A 25,444-nucleotide genomic window follows, 5' to 3' on the forward strand; every position below is an offset into this window, starting at 1 on the left:
ATAAATTAAAAACATAATATGTACTATAAACAGGCACAGTAATTCAGTATAGTAAAATGACATTTATATCCTAATAATGCACATGCTTCCAGAAGCTCTTGGAGAGTACAAGTACTTTTAAGATTGTTCTATATCATTGATCAAAGATTTGATGAGCTATTTTAGTATGCTTCTCATTTTTTGGTGTCTACTACAAAACTCTGATGTAAAAAAATTGATAAAGAATTTTGTGTCACACCTATTAAAGTTAGAAACTACACAAATTCATTGTGCACAAGATATCCCTTAGTAAATTTGACAGACAATTAAGCACAATTACCATCATCACAATTTATCAGCTAAATTTTGTTTATAGGGAACTTTATAGTGTGGGCTATTTATCAATTTATAATCTTTCATCTGTGAATTATCAGTTATAAATTTTCACTTGCCCACTGTATATGAATAACCACTGAAATATATATATTAATCATATTTCATTTTATATGTCAGAATTTAGGAAAATGAATATCTAAATAATGTATGAATCCAAACTTTATCTAAATGCTGACTACATACTGTGATTGTAAGTACCAACTAGTCCAGTTGGTGAGGAATACTGCATACTGGTCAATAAACTCAACTGTACCATTAGTTCCATGCCTTCCTCTGATGGAAATATAATAAAAGTTTTTGAAAGCTTGATATTTCAATGTGAACTCAAAGTTTCAATGTTAAATAAAAAAAAAATAAAAAAAAATAAAAAAAAACAATAATAAATGATATTGTAGAAAACTTTCAAATACAGACTTACAGTTTAGATCTAAACAATTTAGTTTCATGACCAATACAATCTCAGACAAAAACATACTATACACTCTGTTTACATTCACCTTGTTTGAATGAATAATGTATACACAATACAATAACTTTTAGACTGTACATGGGTATACACTAGAATCCTTTTCACTTTTAGGATGTACATGGCCATGTTAAAGTTTGTTACGTTAATGTCCCTACCAAATCATTTGGAGATTTTCAGGATAAACTAAACAATGTCAAGGATGCTTAATTGAACGTCACTGTTGCCAACTAAAAAAAAAATTATTGAGCTCTAATTTTAACACTATCTCAATGCATGGCTATGAATCTTTGTATTAAATCTCCTTTATTACTGCTGGTTAGTTGCCATTTGTTTTTAAATAAGTTTGAAGTCGGAGAGTAAAAGTAAAACACCAAATGTTTTTATTGCTGCTAACAGAAGAACATAGAAAAAGTTGCTTAAAAAGTTTTACAAAATGACTATTTACATTTGTAACAAATATCAGCACTGGATACACCAAAAAGTTATAGTGTTTACGCCATATAGAATCAAAGTTACTCTCTTGTACCTATATATTTCATTGGTAAAATACCACTTTCTAATTTCAATGTTGTTTTTTTTATTGCTATAATGTAACTATATAAAGTTATGTAATACCTTTAAAAAAAAAGATTAAAAAATGCATTTCAAATTTAAATCAATAAATAGTTTACAGGTCTTCAAATGCTACAAAAATGTCTTTTAATTTCAGTTACAATCACAATGATCTATCAAGGATTCCACTAGATTTATTAACTCTTTGACTGCTGTGTTTTTTTTTCATAAAAATGCTACTTTTTTTAAAAAAATAAGAAAATGTTCCAAACATGGCTAAAACAAAAATTTATTGTTTAAGTACCAATAATGCTATAGTAACATATTTGGTATCAAAGTAAAGGTAAATGAATGGAGAATGTGAAAATGTAAACATCTTTCTATTTAAATATAAGATACAAATTATAATCTAAATAATATGACACTCAGAAAAAAAAATGGATGCCAACTTTAGAACTTTTGAGACCTAAATTTAGATTTTGTTCTTTGTATTACTGTTGAAACAGCATATTTAGACTATTTACAGCATTTTCAAAAAGAAATCTGATAAAACAGTCAATAAAAGATGATGAATCATTGATTATATTATTATTTTTACCTGTTTTTTTTAGTCTGAAAAAAAGTGAAAATTATTGCGCTTTTCATTACTACCAATAACAATAGATACCAGTACTAAATCTATCAACCAAATGCACTCAAATATTATGTACATTTGAATCAATGGGATATAGATCTAGATTTGTCTTCTTTTTATTTGCCTAGAACATCTTTTATTCTAATACTAGACCAGTGCAAGACATAGGCTAGCGAGAGATCAAAGCCTAAATCTCTAACTAGATGAAGGACAATAAAAATCCTAATTCATTTTACCTAAGATATAGACATCTAATAGATCATTATTACTGTTCCTTTGTGATAAATTATGGATTTAGAATAGTTTTATACTTTACTTTTATTTAGTAGTAAACCTTTTGGAGTGTAACTTGAACCAGTATAGTGATGGTGATGATTTTTACCAAAAAGCAATACTAAAAAAAATTGCAAGAAAATATACCAAGAAAAGGCCTAGCATGGTGGATGAATATTGGATTATTGGATTTAGATCTGCCATTTCTGTTGTTTTCATTTATCTTAGGCTTAGTTCTATAGGAATCTACAAAGGTGTAAAGATAAAAGCATAGATCTAGTCAACCTTGATCTACATTCAGGACCTAGCCCTATAGTCTAAGGCTAAGGCCTAAGCAAGGCAATACTAGATCTAAGTCTAAATGCTAATAATGTCCAAGTCTGCTTCATCCTATGCTAAATCTTGATCAAGATCTTCATTATTACAATTCATAGAAGTATAAATAAAACAATAAAGCTTCTTCAGTAGTAAACATTGTGGGTGTGTTTTGGACAAGCATAGCCATGATGTTGTAAATTTTTACAGATAAAGAATACTAAAAAAAAAAAAGAAAATGGGGAAAAAATGCCCACAGTGGATGATTATTTGATGTAGATCTACCATTTCCTTTCTTTTTATTTACCATAAGCTTAGATCTAGAGATATATCTAGATTGACTAGATCTAGAGTCCAAGTCTATAGATAAAAGCTTAGATCTAGTCAATCTCGATCTACAGACTACACCTGACCTACTGACAATAATAGATTTAGATCTAGATCTAAATACTAATAATATAGATATAAACACGCTAAATTTAGACCTACCTGGATCTAATCTATATATCTACATCTAATTCTTCATTATTACTATTTATTTGTGATAAATTTTAGAATAATTATAAAGTTTCTTCAGTAGTCAACATTGTGGGTGTGTCTTGGAATAGCGTAGTCATGGCGACGTTTTTTTACATTGTAAAAAAAGTAATAAATAAATGTCTAAATAAAGCCAAAAGCTTCTCATTTCTATGTAAACAAAGGATGAAGAACTCTTTTATAAAGTAAAAATAGTTCCACTGTTGTTAGTTAAAAATTTTAATTTAAAAATGCAACGAAACAAAGGTAGGGTAAGAACGTCTATGGGATAGACGTTCCGTGCGTTTAGGGCGGACAGACCGTCTATGGGATAGACGCTCCGCACTCATTGAGTTAAACCAAATACCTGAGCAAGCTAAGGGAACAAATAAGTCAAACTGGCCACCCATGTCAACAGGCAAGACATGATTGGCCAGGGCCTCAAAAAAATCTTTAGCCTGTGTATCCTCTTCATCTGCCAGTGTGACTAAGTTGACTGTACAGCCATGAGCAAGCTTTAGTTCACTTGGCTCATCACAATGACAAAATAGACCAATGCTCCTGAATAGAATAAAAAAAATAGAAATAAAGATGCAGAATTAAAATGAAGGAAGTTATATTTAATTTATAGAATCCACACAATGTGGTTAAAACTCTTTAATAAGATATTTCAAACAAATGTGACTGTTTATTCAGTGTCTATAAATAAATCTTTTCATAACATTTGAGATCTTTATGAATGTTTCATCGGCTGTGTGGTAAATCACTTGGCTTCCAAACCAAAGGGTCCTGGGTTTGAATACTGGTGAAGGCTGGAAATTTTAATTTCAGGATCTTTAGGGTGCTCTAATGGGTACCTGACATTCGTTGAAGAAAAAAGGTGGTTGGTCGGTATGCTGGCCTTTTTAGCTGGGCCACAAAAACAAATCACAGAAACAAATGACTTTTACATCATCTGCCCTATAGATGGCAAGGTCTGAAATGAAACTTTACTTTTTATAAATGTTACTAATAGACCAGCACTTGCTGTAAATACTAGGAAATGGTTCTAAAAAAATAATTTTGGCTGCTTACTGTGCATTTCTTCCTTCTAAGACTGACTCAACCTGTTGTACAATAGACTGAGCTGTAGTTCCTTCATACTCATAAACAATTGGCAATACTCCAAAGAGAACAGCATCCAGTAGAAGCTTTCAAAGAAACAAATAGTTTCAATAATACGCTAAACAATTTGTAACATAATTTAAACTGTCTCCCTTATAATGCCATTTGAAAAAATATCTTGTTACTGAACACACCTCAGCAGCAGGTATACGAGATGATATGATGATAACTCTTGGATTCACTGAAGTAAAATGTCCACCAATTTTATTTGAATTTGATTTCCAAGATGTGGCTTTAAAACTGAAGAAGTAATGAAAAAATGTAACAAAATAATTTCCTTTTTTAATATATTATCTCACTGGGAGTTGGAGAAACGTAAAAGCAGTTGGTTGTTGTGCTGGTCACATGACACCTTCATTAACCATGGGCCACAGAAACAGTGGACCTTTAGATCATCTGCCCTATAGACTGCATGGTCTGAAAGGGGAAATTTACTTTTTTCAATTTATACAGGGCTGTGCAAAAGTAGGTATACAGTGATAAAAAAAGAGAAGGAAATAGAAATATGAACATGAAGTCAACTCTAATAAGTTAAGATACATATGGAATAAACTGGAAATGAGATTGTTTGGCTCAGGGGAATTTACAAATCTGTAGATGGTCTAAATCCCAGCACTGTTTAGAGGCTTTTAACTAACGTTTTTCTATCTCAAACACTATTAAAGAAATATTTTAGAAACCATAATTTTTAATATTAAATATTACCTTGGAAGAATGCAGAAACCAATATGCCAACCACAAATAGGACTGCAAGAGGATGTGGGGGCAGATAATAACAATCTGATGTATAGCACTGTTAACAAACATAATGTAGACTCAAACACAATGAGAACATAATAAAAAACATTACAAAATTCACCTTTTCATAACTGATGCTGTTGGGGGTAGCCAGGTAGTGTTGACTAGATCCTGTAGCCTCTTTTCTGCATGGTTAGCAGTAGTCAAATAGTCAGTCAAAGTAGACCTATTGGTCCTAGGCAAGGAATACTCTTCACCAGCCTGGAGTGAAGGCATGCCATTAAATTCAAACATCATATCTCAACTCTCACAAATGTGAAATCACTTAATGATTGATTTTAAATTTCTAAGTATTTAAGAAAAAAATTGATAATAAACAAATGAATGTTGTTTTTTTTCTGTTCAAGTAAACATTAAGTGAACACAATGTCAAAGTTTTTTAAAGTTAATGAATTACTTTAACTCTCACCATTAGAATTCTGTGTTTTTCTCTACGACTGTTAGAATCCATGCCAATTTCAAAGTCCAGAGATTTGGAGGCCAATGTATTATTTGGAGTACTGCGCCTTATTCCAAATTTGTCATGCAAGACTAAGTCAGAGCTAAAAAAAAAATAGAATTTTACATTTTACAAAAAAAACTTACAAATGTCTTAGCCATTAAAATCTGTTTACTTTTCTCCACTAACAAACATCTCCAGATGATTGCTATGATATGCACATATTTGAAAATATGATTCAGTTTTAAACTTGTATTAAACAATAACTGATGCATTAGAATAGTAGCATTTTTCTTGTACTTACGAGGGTCGTACAGGGTCATTAGCATTCTGGTCTGTTGCAATAGCAAGGCTTGATTTGATTAAATCTTTTGGTTTAAAATCTGGACCTTGCCAAGGACGTCTAATATCCATCAGTCTCCCTTAAAATAAAGTTCCAACTTAATTATTCTATTTTCTCCATGATGTTTACAATAGTCTTAAGAACTCTTTCTTTTTCAAAATTTTAAGCAGCATGAAGAAAGAAATATATAGATTCTAAGTAGAATAAATTGTTCATTTTTCCGAGATTTATTTTTAAAAAAAGATAAAAGTAAACATCATAATAAAATTTTTAAAAACTTCTTTAAAATATAGCTTACGGCTATCAATTCTAGAAAGTCGCCCAGGGCTGACAGGAGTTTTGGGTCTATTGTGTCTGCTTTCAATACTTCGATCTAAACTTGCCTGATGAAAGATGTAAAGGGTACAAGTATATGTCCATAAAGGAAAAAAAGAACTCTTGTTATTATATTATATTATAAACTTATGAATATTTTAACACTTTGAACGCCTTTGTTTTAAAATCTATGTATTTATAGAGAAATGCATATTATATTGAACAATTTTTGTAAATCAATCTTTAATCATTGAAATAATTTTGGTGCCTTAATACTCAATGTAAAATCAAAATTTAAAATGTTTTAGTTTCTTTCTTTACAAAGAAAAAAAAAGATTAAATAACTTTTCATACAGAACGACTTCTTGTGATATGATAGTCCAGCGTATGTATGCAAGCAACATAATGTCTCTTCCATGCACCATATTCATTATCAGCAGGAGTGTATGGCAGGAACCAACCAAGGCCAATACATTTTGGCATCCAGATAACTTCCTGAAATAGCATAAGTAAAGAAACATTGATGCTAATTAGATTTATTCCAAAATCTGAAAAGAAATTTTCTGGATGACAAAATCAAAGAATAATACAATTGATCAGTATTATAAAACTTAATATTGACATCACACAAAACTTAAGTAGTTTAACATAGAACTAGCATTTTGAAATAAGAGCAAGGAAAAACACAACTCTATCCTGAACAAGTCAAAAAAAAAAGAGAATAAAATATACCAAACTATAATGGTCCAGTTCTCACACAAAACTTCAGGAAAAGTTTTTACCATAAGTTTTCTACAATGATTAAGGAATTATTTTTCACCTCAGAAATGGGAAAAGAAGAATATTGGGGCATGTTCTGGAAGATGAAAATTTGAGCCCCTGATCAGAAAATGTTGATCATTTCCTTCAGCAAAAAGCCCAGTCAAGATTCTTTGCCCAGGCTACCACTTTACAAAGAAAACTGTAAGAAGAGAGCTGATTGATTTGGAAAACTTTCATTCCAGATACAGGTCTGCTTCTCTAAACACTTCATTACTCACTATTAAAAACAAATAATAAGAAGAAAAAAAAGAACGAAAAAAAAAAAATTATATATGAAAATATTTGTTACCTGTTCAGAAAGAAATTTCCAATGCCAACTGACTTGTGCACATCTACACAAGCTCTTAGGCTCCAAGAAGGAGAAAATATACAGAGAGAGAAATCTAGGAAGCACAGTGGTGAAATCCAAATGTTGCAATGCCATATTCTCACTAAACCATCTCTGAACAAAGCTACAATAAGAATCAAACATTCAAGAGGGGCTCTAAGCTCAAGTGGTTAAAAAGATGATTTGAATGAAACATAATACTTAAATTAAGCATTAAAATTAAATTAATTATGAGGCATAACTTAAAGGTGGAGGTTTGGTGGCTGAGTGGTAAAGCGCTTGGCTCCAAAACTGGGGGTCCCGGGTTTGAACCCTTGTGAAGACTGGGATTTTAAATTTCGGGATCTTTGGGCGCCTCTGTGTCCACCCAGCTCTAATGGGTACCTGACATTAGTTGGGGAAAGGTTAAGGCAGTTGGTAGCTGTGCAGACCATATGACACACTCGTTAACCGTTTGCCACATAAACAGATGACCTTTATGTTATCTTCCCTATAGATAATGTAGGTCTGAAAGGCCAGCTTTACTTTACTATACTTAAAGGTAGGTTTATTTTATTCATAAAATATTAATTTGTCATAGTTTTTGTGGGGTTCTTCCTCCATTTCTCCCTGGGTTTTTTTTCCACTCAATTTTCATAATTTGGAAAACTTAATGACCTGTTTTAAAGATCATTTTCCTTCTGTGAATGTCACACATAGATTTGTCATTGCTTTTAAAAATGTTTACTTAGTACATTATATTCATGACTCTAAAAACCCCATTCATAAGTGGTAATGCCATAAATTTATTTATATTTTCAAATAAAATATCCAGAGGGAAACTCAGTAGGATAATTTTGGCAATTATAAGAACATCTTTCATAATATCCCTTTAAAGCTTCAGTGGCATTAAGATCTATCCCATGTAACCCAGGGAGTAGCTGGTCCTGAAGAGAGACGACTAAATGCTCAAAGATAAATTTTTTAATGAGACTGACACTAATCTTTGACCAAGATTGTCAACATTCTAAAATGGTATTCATCAACAATCAACACAAAACTTTTTTTAAAAGTTGTTTTAGCTGTTAATTTAAATACCTGTACTGTGATCTACTGCATTGTCTAAAAATAACATCCAAAAATCTCTTTCGCTGTGAATCAGTCCAATGATCAAACTGTTTTAAGAAAAACAAAAATTATAAACAGTAAATATCTCTATTTTTCTAATTTCTCAAAGTGTTATTAGTGGATGTGTAAATGTGCACAAAGCCTCTGTGCTGGTAACGCTCATTGGATCTTATACCAAAGAAAATTTTTATAAATGCAGGTGCACTTCTTAGCTGGATTCTGCAGATTACAAAATAGAATAAGTTACTTCTCATTATAATAAGCAAAGAATTTTCAGGATTTGCATGTAACATTCCTTTAGGTACAGAATAATTCATTCTTGACTGTTTATTTTAAAGTTACAATGTTTTAAAAATTATACAGGTAACTTTGATCAAGCAAAGCTATCTTTATTGCTATAAAGAGAGAACCATGAGAATGTGAAGTTAATCTCTAAATTAGCCTTAACTATTTTTGTTTTCTTTATTGTCATTTTGTTGTGTTTTTTTTTTTTTCAATTGCCATGAACTCAAATCAAATTTACATTTGAATAGATCAATTAATGATTTTATCTTTTAAGAAGTAATGACAAAAAACATTTTCCAGAGTAGCACACCCCTGAATTCCCAGTTAATCACACTTGCCCAATTTGTCATCCATCCATCAAAGTCATTATTTAGTTTCCCAAGTAGGAGCTGGAGGATTAGGTGAATATAGGGAGGAGGAGGAGGACAGTTGACTGTGGGCTCTACACGCCACTAGAACAGTGGAAAAAATTCTTATGCTGTATGCATGTATATACAAAAAAAAGATGTCACATGTAAATTATGAGTGAGTCTGGTGTGAATGTACACTTTGGTTTCTTATAGTTATAATGTTTTTTGTTTGGTGTAATGCACAAATTGTAAGACAAATTTCCTTACGGATAATAAAGATTATTATTATTATTATTATTATTATTAATATAGTCATAAAGTACCAATAATGCAGGTTTGTTTGTTTGGAAAATCTTCAAGGGATACTTTTAACATGCCATTCTATTATATTATATAGAAACATTTCTTTTTAAAAATTTTCTCTAAACAAAGCTGACATATTTACATTGTTGGCTTCATTTTACTACAGCACACTTAATATTTATACATACCCAATGGGACACTAAATTCCGACGTTCTTTAAAAATCTAAGAATAAAAGAAAATTTTATTTTTTTTAATGATAATTTAAGTTAAAATAAAAGAATATTTCTTTTTTTCTTTTTTTTTTGGGGGGGGGGGGGGGGGGATGAGAGAAGAAACAAAATGTAAATAGATAATTCATATGTGACTCAAAAGCATTTTAAAAAAAGTAAATTTGTTTAAAAATTATAAGGTTTAAAAGCCCCCTTTTAGGAGTAGTGGGGGATGGGCAGGATGGGGGTCAAAAGGATAAGCAATTTTAATTGCCCTTGTTTCAGATCAAGAATTAATGAAGGCATTTTGTATTCACCACAACAACAAACTATTTTTTATATAAACAATATTTACTTTACAAATATTTTATATTTACTTTCTCAAGCTGAAGCCTAGCATCTAATTAGATGTGTTTAAACTCGGACTTTAGTTTGTACTACAATTGACAAAGAGTAAGTGCCTACTTCTTGACTAGAGCCCACCTCACTACTATTTCAAATCTTGTCACCTCACTACTATTTCAAATCTTGTCACCTCACAACTATTTCAAATCCTGTCACCTCACAACTATTTCAAATCTTGTCACCTCACAACTATTTCAAATCTTGTCACCTCACAACTATTTCAAATCCTGTCACCTCACAACTATTTCAAATCTTGTCACCTCACAACTATTTCAAATCTTGTCACCTCACAACTATTTCAAATCCTGTCACCTCACAACTATTTCAAATCTTGTCACCTCACAACTATTTCAAATCTTGTCACCTCACAACTATTTCAAATCTTGTCACCTCACAACTATTTCAAATCCTGTCACCTCACAACTATTTCAAATCTTGTCACCTCACAACTATTTCAAATCTTGTCACCTCACAACTATTTCAAATCCTGTCACCTCACAACTATTTCAAATCTTGTCACCTCACAACTATTTCAAATCCTGTCACCTCACAACTATTTCAAATCTTGTCACCTCACAACTATTTCAAATCTTGTCACCTCACAACTATTTCAAATCCTGTCACCTCACAACTATTTCAAATCTTGTCACCTCACAACTATTTCAAATCCTGTCACCTCACAACTATTTCAAATCTTGTCACCTCACAACTATTTCAAATCCTGTCACCTCACAACTATTTCAAATCTTGTCACCTCACAACTATTTCAAATCTTGTCACCTCACAACTATTTCAAATCCTGTCACCTCACAACTATTTCAAATCTTGTCACCTCACAACTATTTCAAATCCTGTCACCTCACTACTATTTCAAATCTTGTCACCTCACTACTATTTCAAATCTTGTCACCTCACTACTATTTCAAATCTTGTCACCTCACTACTATTTCAAATCTTGTCACCTCACAACTATTTCAAATCTTGTCACCTCACTACTATTTCAAATCTTGTCACCTCACTACTATTTCAAATCTTGTCACCTCACTACTATTTCAAATCTTGTCACCTCACTACTATTTCAAATCTTGTCACCTCACTACTATTTCAAATCTTGTCACCTCACTACTATTTCAAATCTTGTCACCTCACTACTATTTCAAATCTTGTCACCTCACTACTATTTCAAATCTTGTCACCTCACTACTATTTCAAATCTTGTCACCTCACTACTATTTCAAATCTTGTCACCTCACTACTATTTCAAATCTTGTCACCTCACTACTATTTCAAATCTTGTCACCTCACTACTATTTCAAATCTTGTCACCTCACTACTATTTCAAATCCTGTCACCTCACTACTATTTCAAATCTTGTCACCTCACAACTATTTCAAATCCTGTCACCTCACAACTATTTCAAATCTTGTCACCTCACAACTATTTCAAATCTTGTCACCTCACAACTATTTCAAATCTTGTCACCTCACAACTATTTCAAATCCTGTCACCTCACAACTATTTCAAATCTTGTCACCTCACTACTATTTCAAATCTTGTCACCTCACAACTATTTCAAATCCTGTCACCTCACAACTATTTCAAATCCTGTCACCTCACTACTATTTCAAATCTTGTCACCTCACTACTATTTCAAATCTTGTCACCTCACTACTATTTCAAATCTTGTCACCTCACTACTATTTCAAATCTTGTCACCTCACAACTATTTCAAATCTTGTCACCTCACAACTATTTCAAATCTTGTCACCTCACAACTATTTCAAATCCTGTCACCTCACAACTATTTCAAATCCTGTCACCTCACAACTATTTCAAATCCTGTCACCTCACTACTATTTCAAATCTTGTCACCTCACTACTATTTCAAATCTTGTCACCTCACTACTATTTCAAATCTTGTCACCTCACTACTATTTCAAATCCTGTCACCTCACAACTATTTCAAATCTTGTCACCTCACTACTATTTCAAATCTTGTCACCTCACAACTATTTCAAATCTTGTCACCTCACAACTATTTCAAATCTTGTCACCTCACAACTATTTCAAATCTTGTCACCTCACAACTATTTCAAATCCTGTCACCTCACTACTATTTCAAATCTTGTCACCTCACAACTATTTCAAATCTTGTCACCTCACAACTATTTCAAATCCTGTCACCTCACAACTATTTCAAATCTTGTCACCTCACAACTATTTCAAATCTTGTCACCTCACAACTATTTCAAATCTTGTCACCTCACAACTATTTCAAATCCTGTCACCTCACAACTATTTCAAATCTTGTCACCTCACAACTATTTCAAATCTTGTCACCTCACAACTATTTCAAATCCTGTCACCTCACAACTATTTCAAATCCTGTCACCTCACTACTATTTCAAATCTTGTCACCTCACAACTATTTCAAATCCTGTCACCTCACAACTATTTCAAATCTTGTCACCTCACAACTATTTCAAATCTTGTCACCTCACAACTATTTCAAATCTTGTCACCTCACAACTATTTCAAATCCTGTCACCTCACTACTATTTCAAATCTTGTCACCTCACAACTATTTCAAATCTTGTCACCTCACAACTATTTCAAATCCTGTCACCTCACAACTATTTCAAATCTTGTCACCTCACAACTATTTCAAATCTTGTCACCTCACAACTATTTCAAATCTTGTCACCTCACAACTATTTCAAATCCTGTCACCTCACAACTATTTCAAATCTTGTCACCTCACAACTATTTCAAATCTTGTCACCTCACAACTATTTCAAATCCTGTCACCTCACAACTATTTCAAATCCTGTCACCTCACTACTATTTCAAATCTTGTCACCTCACTACTATTTCAAATCTTGTCACCTCACTACTATTTCAAATCTTGTCACCTCACTACTATTTCAAATCCTGTCACCTCACAACTATTTCAAATCTTGTCACCTCACTACTATTTCAAATCTTGTCACCTCACAACTATTTCAAATCTTGTCACCTCACAACTATTTCAAATCTTGTCACCTCACAACTATTTCAAATCCTGTCACCTCACAACTATTTCAAATCTTGTCACCTCACAACTATTTCAAATCTTGTCACCTCACAACTATTTCAAATCTTGTCACCTCACAACTATTTCAAATCCTGTCACCTCACTACTATTTCAAATCTTGTCACCTCACAACTATTTCAAATCCTGTCACCTCACAACTATTTCAAATCTTGTCACCTCACAACTATTTCAAATCTTGTCACCTCACAACTATTTCAAATTTTGTCACCTCACAACTATTTCAAATCTTGTCACCTCACAACTATTTCAAATCCTGTCACCTCACAACTATTTCAAATCTTGTCACCTCACAACTATTTCAAATCTTGTCACCTCACAACTATTTCAAATCCTGTCACCTCACAACTATTTCAAATCTTGTCACCTCACAACTATTTCAAATCCTGTCACCTCACAACTATTTCAAATCTTGTCACCTCACTACTATTTCAAATCTTGTCACATCACTACTATTTCAAATCTTGTCACCTCACAACTATTTCAAATCTTGTCACCTCACAACTATTTCAAATCTTGTCACCTCATTATTATTTCAAATCTTGTCACCTCACAACTATTTCAAATCTTGTCACCTCATTATTATTTCAAATCTTGTCACCTCACAACTATTTCAAATCTTGTCACCTCATTATTATTTCAAATCTTGTCACCTCACAACTATTTCAAATCTTGTCACCTCATTATTATTTCAAATCTTGTCACCTCACAACTATTTCAAATCTTGTCACCTCATTATTATTTCAAATCTTGTCACCTCACAACTATTTCAAATCTTGTCACCTCACAACTATTTCAAATCTTGTCACCTCACTACTATTTCAAATCCTGTCACCTCACAACTATTTCAAATCTTGTCACCTCATTATTATTTCAAATCTTGTCACCTCACAACTATTTCAAATCTTGTCACCTCACTACTATTTCAAATCCTGTCACCTCACAACTATTTCAAATCTTGTCACCTCACAACTATTTCAAATCCTGTCACCTCACTACTATTTCAAATCTTGTCACCTCACTACTATTTCAAATCTTGTCACCTCACTACTATTTCAAATCTTGTCACCTCACTACTATTTCAAATCCTGTCACCTCACTACTATTTCAAATCTTGTCACCTCACAACTATTTCAAATCTTGTCACCTCACAACTATTTCAAATCCTATCACCTCACTACTATTTCAAATCTTGTCACCTCATTATTATTTCAAATCTTGTCACCTCACAACTATTTCAAATCTTGTCACCTCACAACTATTTCAAATTTTGTCACCTCACAACTATTTCAAATCCTGTCACCTCACTACTATTTCAAATCTTGTCACCTCACAACTATTTCAAATCTTGTCACCTCACAACTATTTCAAATCCTATCACCTCACTACTATTTCAAATCTTGTCACCTCACAACTATTTCAAATCCTGTCACCTCACTACTATTTCAAATCTTGTCACCTCACAACTATTTCAAATCTTGTCACCTCACAACTATTTCAAATCTTGTCACCTCACAACTATTTCAAATCTTGTCACCTCACAACTATTTCAAATCCTGTCACCTCACAACTATTTCAAATCCTGTCACCTCACAACTATTTCAAATCTTGTCACCTCACAACTATTTCAAATCTTGTCACCTCACAACTATTTCAAATCTTGTCACCTCACAACTATTTCAAATCTTGTCACCTCACAACTATTTCAAATCCTGTCACCTCACAACTATTTCAAATCTTGTCACCTCACTACTATTTCAAATCCTGTCACCTCACAACTATTTAAATTCTTGTCACCTCACTACTATTTCAAATCCTGTCACCTCACAACTATTTAAATTCTTGTCACCTCACTACTATTTCAAATCCTGTCACCTCACAACTATTTCAAATCTTGTCACCTCACTACTATTTCAAATCCTGTCTTCTGCTGTTAGAGAAAACAGTTTTACATCAAATGATTTCTTTAGCACAAATATTTAAATATGATTATAATATTTCATTTAGATGTATGTGGTTTGGACTGTAGTCATGGTGGTCCTGAGTTATAACCCTGCCCACTGATACCTCAAGCCATCCTGCAGAAGGTTGGGGCTAGGGCATAATAATCTTCATTTCTGAAGAAAACATCTAAAACTACAAGTTAAATGTAAGCTTTTTTCTTTCAAGGATTGTATTTATCTTAAGAGCTACCTGTTCATTTGAAGGCTTATTGACTAGAGGTGTCCAGGCACTGTTTTGAGTTTTCATCTTTAATGTTTGAAACTTCTCCACAACTACAGCCTTTTCTCTCCTCATTGTTGTAGTGCGACCTAAAATCTTTGCATCATCATCTGTAATGTCAAGTCGAGTTTGAAATTTCATTTTCTTTTTAAACTGTGGAATTCCTGCCATTTCAGTAAATGTTTTTCTTTTTACTGGCAAAAAAAAATAATTTATTATTGTATGGTATGGTATGTAAAAGTTGAATTTGTGAATATTAAAAATGTGATCAAAGGATATTATTATATGTTGAAAAAATAGACTATATATTATAAGATTTGAATGTGTCAATATACTCTCATGAAAAGATAATAATAATAATAGCAATGTCTTTGATTCAGAAGATTGAGTGCAGAGTTTCACATGACTATGCAACCCAGTAGCGACCTGCATAGTTTTCTGCATTTCGTGCAGACAGATCCATTGTCTGCTGGTAGTCTGTTTAAGTTTTCTTTCCGTCTTCTGCACCTGTCTTCAATAATGGCTTTCCTTTCGTCTCAATAAAGCTCTTACTAAATATCATACACAAACACAGATCCAATTTAAGGAAAATATACTAAATGTAAGCATAAACAATGGTTTGTAGTTTTTAAAATATGTTTGAATTTCTATATACTTTGAGAAAAGTAGCTATTAGTTTTATGTATTAATTATGTATTAATGCCAAGTAATTTAGTTTTTTTTAAGCAGGCTATGGTGGCTAACTTTGTTGAATGCCTTAGAAAAGTCTAATAAAATAGCATCTATTTGCTTACTATAATCTTATCTTTGAAAAAATCATCAACTAATCCTATTAGCTGAGTTTCACATGACCTATATTTCCTAAAGCCATGTTGGAGTGAGGACATTATGTTTATCTAAGAGATTTATCATGTTGCTACATATTATGTGTACTAGTATTTTATATGTGATGCTGGTGAGTGATACTGGTCTGTAGTTCCCCAAATTGTATCCATTTTTAAATAGGGGAGTAACATTAGCTTCTTTCCAGTCCCTCAGTACCAGGCCCTGATTTAGTAATGCTTGAAAAAGCTTGTGGAATAGTTCTTTCAGCAATCTAGCTGGAATACCATCAGGTCCAGAAGCTTTATTTTGGTTTTATGCTAGCTAATAGTTTTTGGATCCCTTTTTCTTGTACATTTATATCTCCTAGGTTTTCTACTTGGTTCAAATTTATTAACGTCTTTGTCTCAAGGGACTGAGAATGCTGATGCAAAATATTTATTAAATTTCATTATCATTATGTGTTAAGTTATCTTCATATCAATAATATTTATAGACTTCAATATCTGTCCTATGACTGTGCAGTGTACAATGTATATATATATATATATATATAGAGAGAGAGAGAGAGAGAGAGACTACTAGAGTCTATATATGTATAAGGAAAAGAAATTATAAAGCACATAGCACAAAAAAGTAATGATTGGCAGACTACTCGCTTGCAATTTCAGTATGTTTTAACAGTAAATCTTACAATTTGCTATGCTTTAACTGATAGAATCTAGTTTTTATGTTTTTTACCAAACATAAGATAATGATTATGGAATTCTTTTGTATAAGAGCTAGTGCATGTCTATTCAGTTTACATTAAATCAGACAGTCAAAAACAAATTATACGAAGGAGCACAATCACCCAGTGGCGTCACTAGGGAGGGTGCGGGGGTGCAGTCCGCACCAGGTGACACCCGTTATGGGGGTGACACCCAAGAAAAAAAGGCACTTTGTGAATAATTGACAATTTTAAAAAATTAATGACAGTGGGTAAATATAAGAACATACAATAAATAGATCTATCTACTTTTTTTTTTCATTTCGGCAAAACATATTTTAATTTTTTAATGAAATTCTATCAAAATGTTTAAAATGTTATGTCATAATTAATATCACAAGGAAAACGTGAAACCTTACTTTCAGTTGTATACCAGCTGCAAGTATGTATATGAACACTGCTTTTATTTTTTTTTTAAATGTTTTAATCAAATCTATTAAATTTGTAGCTAGTATCGTAATATCAGGATGCCAACCTATAGTCGCAGTTTAACAAATGATGACATTCTTCAGGCATAAAATATTATTGAAATCTTACATGTAATTAATGTAAATTTTGTAGAATTGGAAAATAAATAAGCGACTATTGAGATTTCTGAAGATGATGATTTTATCTTATTTTTCTGTAAAAGAAGCTCTAGCCAAGGTGAGGGAATTAGGAAATGTTACAATGTGTCAGTCAAATGATATACTTAAATATTTTAGGTGATTTTTTTTTTGGCTAGTGCCAAGTTTGGTTCTGATGCTTCCTAATGGGGATGATTTAGTCACTTAATAGCAAAAAAAAAAAATTTATTCTTTTGTTGTCGACTATTTCAACAAATTGTGTTGAAATGAAATAGAAATGTGTAACTTAATTTAATGTGTGGTTGAAATTAAGTCTGAAATTGGAATATTTAAAGACGTATGAAGAATTCATCTGGATTAGAAAATCGGAAAACAAGGACATCCGGCTATAACTACAAATGACAAGGAAGTCGTTGCTATGATTGATGTAAAGAAGAAAAACAATGGAAGGAGATATTGCATGGACTGTTTCTATAAAAGCAGAATATTTGAGATTTTGTGACCGTATTAACAATGAGTCTTTATTGAAAAAAGAAGTTCCATGAGATGATGGAAATGTTATGAAGATAAAACCCATAACTAAAGTGCATCTGTCATGTTAAAAAGTTTATAAATGTTTTAGCAACGACGTAAAAGATATTAGAGTCAGTACGGCTGTAAGCACCTTTGTATCTTGTTTGACAACACACCAGACATAGCACACCTAACATAGCACACACTAATCAGATTCAGAAGTTATACGATTTTAAAGGAGACAAAAAAGCTGATGAGGTCAACTTAATATCTTAAAGTTTCTAGAAAATGTTGAGCTTGAATTTATATGTGGAGCTCTAAGATATGAAAACGCAGCTTTAATGTCTGGAAACATGAAGGAGTACGGGGTGGAGGTGTACTAGAGGGCCAAAGATACAAAAGAGTAGGCATATCTTTAAACTATTGACAATGTGGTGACTAATTAAACCTTTTATTAAACAAAAGCATAGCACATTAGCGCAAAGTGTTATTTAAAAAAAAAGGCTCTTCTAAAAGAAACTGTGATTCAGAAGAAATAAAATTTAAAACTAGGATAAAATGTCAGGCGAGCAATCACAAGATGCCGGACTCACTATTTAAGAAGAGAAAAAGAGGTTCATTCTTATGTGCATTGATCGTTTTTTTAACTCTGAGCTTCAGCTCCTACTGGGAGCAATCATTGATGTAGCAGATAAATTTGGAGCAATCCAACTGAAAAATTCTTTAGTTCAACAACCAACAAAGTTTTGTAGATGTCAGTTTCAAAATATTTGTGTATATAATTTTTTTTTCAAAAGGCGACAAACTGAAGTACCATGACTGAGAAGGGATCTTAAGGCAACAAAAGTTATACTTGAAGAAAAAAAATTGATATGCCACTATATAGACATTAAAAAATATTTCTAAATCATTTAACAAAGCCTTCAAACGTTTCTTACTATCTGCTTATCTATGGCGTCATGTGAAAAAAAAAAGATTTTTTAAATTAAATTTCAGACGTTTTTGAGACAAAGGAACAAACGACACTTTCATGAAGGGGGATTTTATAAAAAATTAGATCGTTAAAGACATTAACTTTGATGAAGCTAATGATAAGTTTTCAAGTTTGAAATCCAGAAAAAAACAAGGTTTGTAAGACAGTTTGTGTGGAAACACAAACTGAAAATCGGCCCCTGAAGTGGTCCACCCAGGCAGGTAAAAAGGCAGGTTTTTAATATTATCAGAATGAAATTATATCAATGACAAATGACAGAGAAGAATGGAGAAAAAAGGTTAACAGATCTTGTGTGGTGCCACAGCGGTCCAGCAGACCAAAGGATAGGTAAAAACGAATGTGAAGTTAGATGTGAACCGGGCCTAACTGATGTCTTATAATGAATATCTAATTGATCTAGTTGTTTTATAAAGGGTTAATCTCTTATCCCTCAAAAAAAAAACATTTCCGTATTCTATACGGTCATGGTGTATCTGCAGTTCACACAATAATATGAAAAACTACTTATTAATTGTTGTTTTAAATTATGTCTGACTTATATGCATACTAAATAGATTTTTTCTTTTTAAAAAAATAATAACTATTTTTGTGTGTAAATATAGAACTTAGTATAACAGAACTTACATAACTTAATACAAATGTAAAAACAATTTTTTGACAAAAATCTACTACCATTTGCATAAATGTGTTAAAAATATGGTAAATAGCTATCTCCCCTAATAAAGAGCCTCCCGTGTTTGTTACTATTAATAGTGAATAGTTGTAAAAGTGGTGTATTTTTATTTTTAAAAAAATGCTTGCATAAATGATTTTAAAAATTAGATTTTTCGCTTTGAGAAAAGAAAAAAGTAGCCGTTGCATCAGAACTTTGAATGGTCTAAAATATCATGATGTCGGATTTTCACTATCTTTTCTAGTTTACTAGATCTAAATGGACAGACAGACATTCCAAACAAAACTAATAGCGTATTTTCCCCTTTCGGGGGCAGCTAAAAACAGTGTAATTTACTTATGGTTGCATTGTTGCAAAATTGAACTATATATTAATGGCAATGGTACAAAGATGAAGGATGCATGCAGAGCTTCATCTGACTACACAAACCCAGTGAACTGAATTTTAAAATTTAATAGACACTCATTTTATAGTTGTTGAACAATCATATAACGAAGGTAATTATAAACTATATATATATTACAGTGCAACAATTAACCAAAAAATATTTTAAAGTGGAGGGGGGGGGGGGAGGGGGTGACACCCTGAGCTGACCGCACCGGGTGACACCCACCCTAGTGAAGCCACTGCAATCACCATCAGATATTGTTGTCTTTAGAGACTCACAATAAAATACTGTAGACATTAATAATAATATTTAATAAACAGAGACTTGTGTTGATATAAGTAGACATTGAAGACTATCCTTTTATTTCATCACATCTTTTCAAGTACTTTCTCACAAAACATTCACAACAAACAATGACGCAATATAAACATATTAGCACATCCTTCCCATTAAAGTTTTAAAGTTCTTAAAGCTGATATCTACTAGGAACTTTAACTCGACCACTGCTGGTTGTCTTGACTAGCACAACAAGTTCTCTAGGTGTTATAATAAATGAAAAACTGTCATGGAATCCACATATTGATGAAACTATAAAAAAAATCAAACAAAGCATTAGGATTTATTAAAAGAAATTTCTATAAATCAAATAAGAACATAAAACTAAAATGTTATTTAACCTTGGTCAGGCCAATAATAGAATATGCATCCTCCGTTTGGGACCCCTCAACTCAAGATAACATTAAGAACCTGGAACAGACACAAAATAGAGCAGTGAGACTCATAACAAACAAATATTCACACTTAACCAGAGAAACACCTTTAGTAAAATCAATTAATTTTTAAAGCCTTCAGGACAGAAGACTCAAAAGTAAAGTAGCAACTATACATAAAACACTGAACCATAATCTTCAAATACAAAATTTAATAAAATACTCTGAAAGACACAAAGATAAAGGCACATTCCTTGTTCCATATGCTAGGACAAATTTGTACACATACTCCTTCTTCCCTAGTGTTAGAGCATGGAATGGGTTGCCTGAGCTAGCCAGGAAAACCAGTGACTTGGCAGAATTTAAGTCATTGATTAATATGCATGACTAAATGCATGATGCGTAGGACGTAATCATCTTTTTTGAAGTAACGTCTGTATTATATAAGATAAGATGTTGGTCTATAACTGTCTGTTTTGTTTGTTCTAACAGTTTGCATGATTAATTTTTTCTAGATCTAGACATCTAGTAGGTCAACCTACTATCTAGGATTAGATTCTAGATCTAGATTCATAAAAGTTAGATCTAGATAGGCCTATCTACAATTAATATTCATATTGACTATCATCATAAAAATATGATTATATAGATCTATTATTTAAATTCTAGATCTAATATTACTTATAGACTATAATATTACTATTACCAAAGTTTCTATAAACCTCTAACTATATAGTATTATAGATCTACTTTTTTTATACAGATAGACTTGATAGAGACATTAGAGAGATCTAGCTAGGGGCTAGTAGTACTGACTACTACTGTAACTGTAACTGTAGACACTGTAGTAGTAGACTAGACACTTGTTATCACTAGTACTAACTAGTAGTAGTATTCATAGAGTCATAGTAGTAGTACTACTGGTACTACTTATTACTACTAGTACTGAATACGCACTACTACAGTGAGTACGTACTTAGTCAAGTCAGTCAACTGTCAAGAATTATAAAATTATTTTTAAAAATTCCAGATACACATCATACAGTATAAAAGATCGCACACATTATTTCATTCAAAAAATAATTAAAAGATAGAAAATAATACTTTTAATTTGTCAGGACTTTAATTTGTAGCTAAAGTGAGTAGGTCTAGATTGAATATAGTCTCACATCTAGATCTAGATTTATATGGCTATGCCTATGGTGAAGCCATTTGTAAACTATTTAGACGCATGCGCATAGGGCTGTTGTCATAGGAAATGTAAGTATAAAAAGTGGAAGCGCGAAAATTTTGCTTTTTATTTTGTTCCATCTTAACTAGTCTAAATCTAGAATATAGATCTAGTAGATGTTGTGGTTGGACCATGGAACTATAGTTGGACTAACTAATCTAGACTCTAGATGTTTAGATCAAGATCTACATTTAGATCTATTCTTGTCTAGAATAATGTTAGGGTTACAATTTATTTCATCGCCAAATCAGCCAATGGGCGGACTGGGCTCAATAGCTTTGGTCGGCAGCCAGTCTAGGAGACGGAAACTCCGATATAAAACCTACGACAATCTGTGTAGACTGCATTTAGTTTAAAGAGTGGTATTGGTCTGCGCGAGCCAATTATCACTTTAAAAATACTTTGCTCAGGCTGGAGGCAATGCAGTATTTTATATAACTAGCACACAAATTTATTTATTTGATGAAACATTACATAGAGGCGTAGCAGTGGCGTAGCTACCAATTTGCGGGTGGTGCGGGCCGCACAGGGCACCAAGTGGAGAGGGGCACCAAAATTCCCCCAGTGTGTATTAATTTCCTATTTCCCTGAGCGTTTCAGTAAAAACGACTAATTATATGGACACGAACAAACATAAACTGTATTTTAAACATGAACTAACGATTTATAAACTAGTCATGTCGCTATTCTATTTCATCTCCAAGACTATTTCTTCAATACAATGTAAGCTATAGAACAGTTTGAATCTAATTTACTAGATTTATTTCGGACACACGGTACATGTTGTTACTACACTGATCAATGCTCTGTAATATAATGAAGAAGAAGAAGATTGGCCAACCTTTTTTACTTTATTGTTTAGTCCATTAGTTTAATCTAGATATAGAGTCTAGAGGGTGAAAATCTGTTACATATTGCGCATGCTGTTATTGTGTATGAAATAACTGAACAATTAAAAGCAACAAAACAAGATGAGACGGTTATCATTGAATCCAGAAAAAATGATGAGGCCGACATCCTGAATGATGAAAAAGAAGAAAATACTTCAATACCGCAGGTTCTAGAGACTAAAGGACAGCACACTAGCATGTTTTTAGCACACTCCTCAAATATTCATACTGAAGAAGCTGAACCATCAGACAGTGTAAACAATACAGAAAGCAGGATAATAAACTCTAGACTGAACGACATTGGAGATTGGCCTGATGTCATCACAGATAATATTCGCATACACCTTGCCACTCAAGGATCTGAAACAGTTCAGCGTATGGACAGTAAATTCAGAGAGGTATATAGACATCAAGAATCAGCAAAAGGAAAGGCTAGAAAGCTTCCAAAGGCTAGTTTTTTTCCGGCAAAAGTCAAACGGCGAGAAAGTTCTTAGAAAGTGGATGTGTTATTCGCCAAAAAAAGAATCCTTATTTTGCTTCCCCTGCATACTCTTCTCAACAAGATCAAGTACCAAATCTTCATTTAAATCCAAAGATGGATTCAGTGATTGGTGGAGGTTATCCCGAAAATAGAAAAACATGAGACCAGCGGAACTCACATTCAGTCATCGCTTGCTTGGGGGGAACTTGAAGTTCGCCTGAGAGTAGGGTATTGACAACAAGGCCCAAGATTTGATTATACAAGAGACGAAAACCTGGAGAGACTACCTGAAGAGAATCTTGGACATCATTCGTTTTCTCTCAAAGCAAAATCTGGCACTTTGTGGGCATCGCGAGCGAGCAGAAGAAGTGTTGGAAGGGCAAAATCAAGGCAATTTCTTGGAGTATTGGAGTTAGTAAAATTACTATCAAAGTCCGATCCACTCTTGAGGGAGTATGTGCTTCAAACTAAGCTTTGTTCCAGACCGAATACATACATGTCTCCACAAATACAAAATGAATTTATTACAATATTGGAGAATCACGTTAAAAACAAATCATACAGCAAGTAAAACAAGCCAAATATTTCTCTATTATTTTTGACAGTACAACTGACATCTCAAAGCTGGATCAAACTTCCGAAATAAATTTTACGGTACGTTGTCATGGATAATGACGGGGTGCAAGTTCGTGAGTCCTTTATTGACTTCATCGACACAAAGGACAAGCATGCTGCTGAAATCGCTGAGATGATTCTAGAGAAACTGCGTTCGGATGGCTTAGACATAATGGACTGCAGGGGTCAAGGCTATGATAATGCTGCGGTCATGAAAGGTCAAAACTACGGTGTCCAAAAACGTATTCTAGAAGTCAATCCCAAAGCACTATTCATTGCCTGCTCAAACCATTCTCTTAATTTAGCAGGAATTCGAGCTGCTGAAGCTGAAGTCAATTCGGTAACATTTTTTTTTGGTACACTGGACCGTTTACACACCTTTTTCTCAACTTCACAACACCGCTGGGATATCCTCATCAAAATAACCGGAAATAGCCTTAAACGTTTAGTTGAAACCTGCTGGATGGGGGAGGAGAAACCGTCTAGATGATTAGGGATACATTTTCTAAAATTATAGAAACTCTGCAGACATTAACTAGCAGAGATGAAAATTCATCGACTAGATCTGAAGCAGGTAGATTATTAGTTGCTATTCAGTCTTTTAATTTCCTCACCTATCTTGGATTTTGGGCTCCTGTATTAACTGAAATTAATGATACGCAAGTCTACCTTCAAAAACAAGGATTGTCTATTCGAGACTGCTCACTCAAACTAAAAAAATTGGAGACATTTTAAAGTAGTAATCGAGAGGCCATCGCTGAAGCCAGCATTACCTTTGCCGAAAGCGTGTGCTCAGATCTGAGAATCAGTACAGAACCTCAAAAACGTATTGCCCATAAGAAAAAGATGCCTGGTGAGAAAAGTGACGACTCTGTACTTACACACAAAGAAGAGCTACGAAGGGAAATTTATGCTACCTTGGACAGGATTGTTCAAGAAATAATCACCCTATTCCAGCAACTTCATGATGTAGCAGATAGATATGAATTTTTGTCGCCTTCCCTGCAATTAAATCCTCAGGTCGAAATCAATCTCGATAATACTCCTAGTGACATTGATAAAAACGAATTTCTGCTGGAGCGAAAGAGGCTTCAACGGTTTGTCACAGTTTCATCAGAAGCCTCCGAACTTCCAAAACCTGTTGAGCTCTTGAAATTTTAAAAAAATATATATCAGCTAGATGATTCAGTCCCGAATTTCGTCATCATGATTCGCATATTTTTGACTATTGTGGTAAGCGTCGCTACATGCAAGAGAAGTTTTTCCAAACTTAAACTGATCAAGAAATACTTGCGATCAACGATGACAAATTTACGACTCACTAATTTGGCCATTTTGTCCATTGAACAAGAGCTGGTGGAAAAAAGTGATTTCGATAAAATTATTGATACTTTTGCCAGCAAGAAAGAGCGTAAAATTCATTTGTAGTATGTTTATGTAAAAGTGATTTTTTGAATTAACAATATTTGATTAA

The 25,444-nt window shown here is 32.9% G+C and overlaps 1 protein-coding gene across 3 annotated transcripts in view; it reads right to left on the reverse strand.

The window, feature by feature from the left end:
- LOC106070597 (epithelial cell-transforming sequence 2 oncogene-like) overlaps positions 1 to 22,019 on the reverse strand; it is a 49,993-nt gene extending 27,974 nt beyond the window's left edge. For 2 of the 3 annotated variants that reach the window (XM_056032711.1, XM_056032713.1), the window contains exons 1-14: positions 21,858 to 22,019; positions 15,289 to 15,512; positions 9,577 to 9,612; positions 8,421 to 8,497; positions 7,305 to 7,467; positions 6,548 to 6,688; positions 6,177 to 6,261; positions 5,840 to 5,957; positions 5,506 to 5,638; positions 5,158 to 5,297; positions 4,433 to 4,538; positions 4,209 to 4,324; positions 3,502 to 3,695; positions 559 to 648 (exon numbers count right to left, since the gene is read on the reverse strand). In XM_056032711.1, the coding sequence (XP_055888686.1) occupies positions 559 to 648; positions 3,502 to 3,695; positions 4,209 to 4,324; positions 4,433 to 4,538; positions 5,158 to 5,297; positions 5,506 to 5,638; positions 5,840 to 5,957; positions 6,177 to 6,261; positions 6,548 to 6,688; positions 7,305 to 7,467; positions 8,421 to 8,497; positions 9,577 to 9,612; positions 15,289 to 15,489 (1,600 nt within the window). In that variant the 5' untranslated portion in view covers positions 15,490 to 15,512; positions 21,858 to 22,019. Of the gene's footprint in view, positions 1 to 558; positions 649 to 3,501; positions 3,696 to 4,208; positions 4,325 to 4,432; positions 4,539 to 5,157; positions 5,298 to 5,505; positions 5,639 to 5,839; positions 5,958 to 6,176; positions 6,262 to 6,547; positions 6,689 to 7,304; positions 7,468 to 8,420; positions 8,498 to 9,576; positions 9,613 to 15,288; positions 15,513 to 20,720; positions 20,791 to 21,857 lie in introns of all 3 variants that reach the window. The other variant, XM_056032712.1, reaches the window with a different exon arrangement.
- Between the last annotated feature and the right edge of the window lie 3,425 nt (positions 22,020 to 25,444).

Source organism: Biomphalaria glabrata, chromosome 6 (genome assembly GCF_947242115.1).
Source record: "Biomphalaria glabrata chromosome 6, xgBioGlab47.1, whole genome shotgun sequence".
Lineage (NCBI taxonomy): Eukaryota > Metazoa > Mollusca > Gastropoda > Planorbidae > Biomphalaria > Biomphalaria glabrata.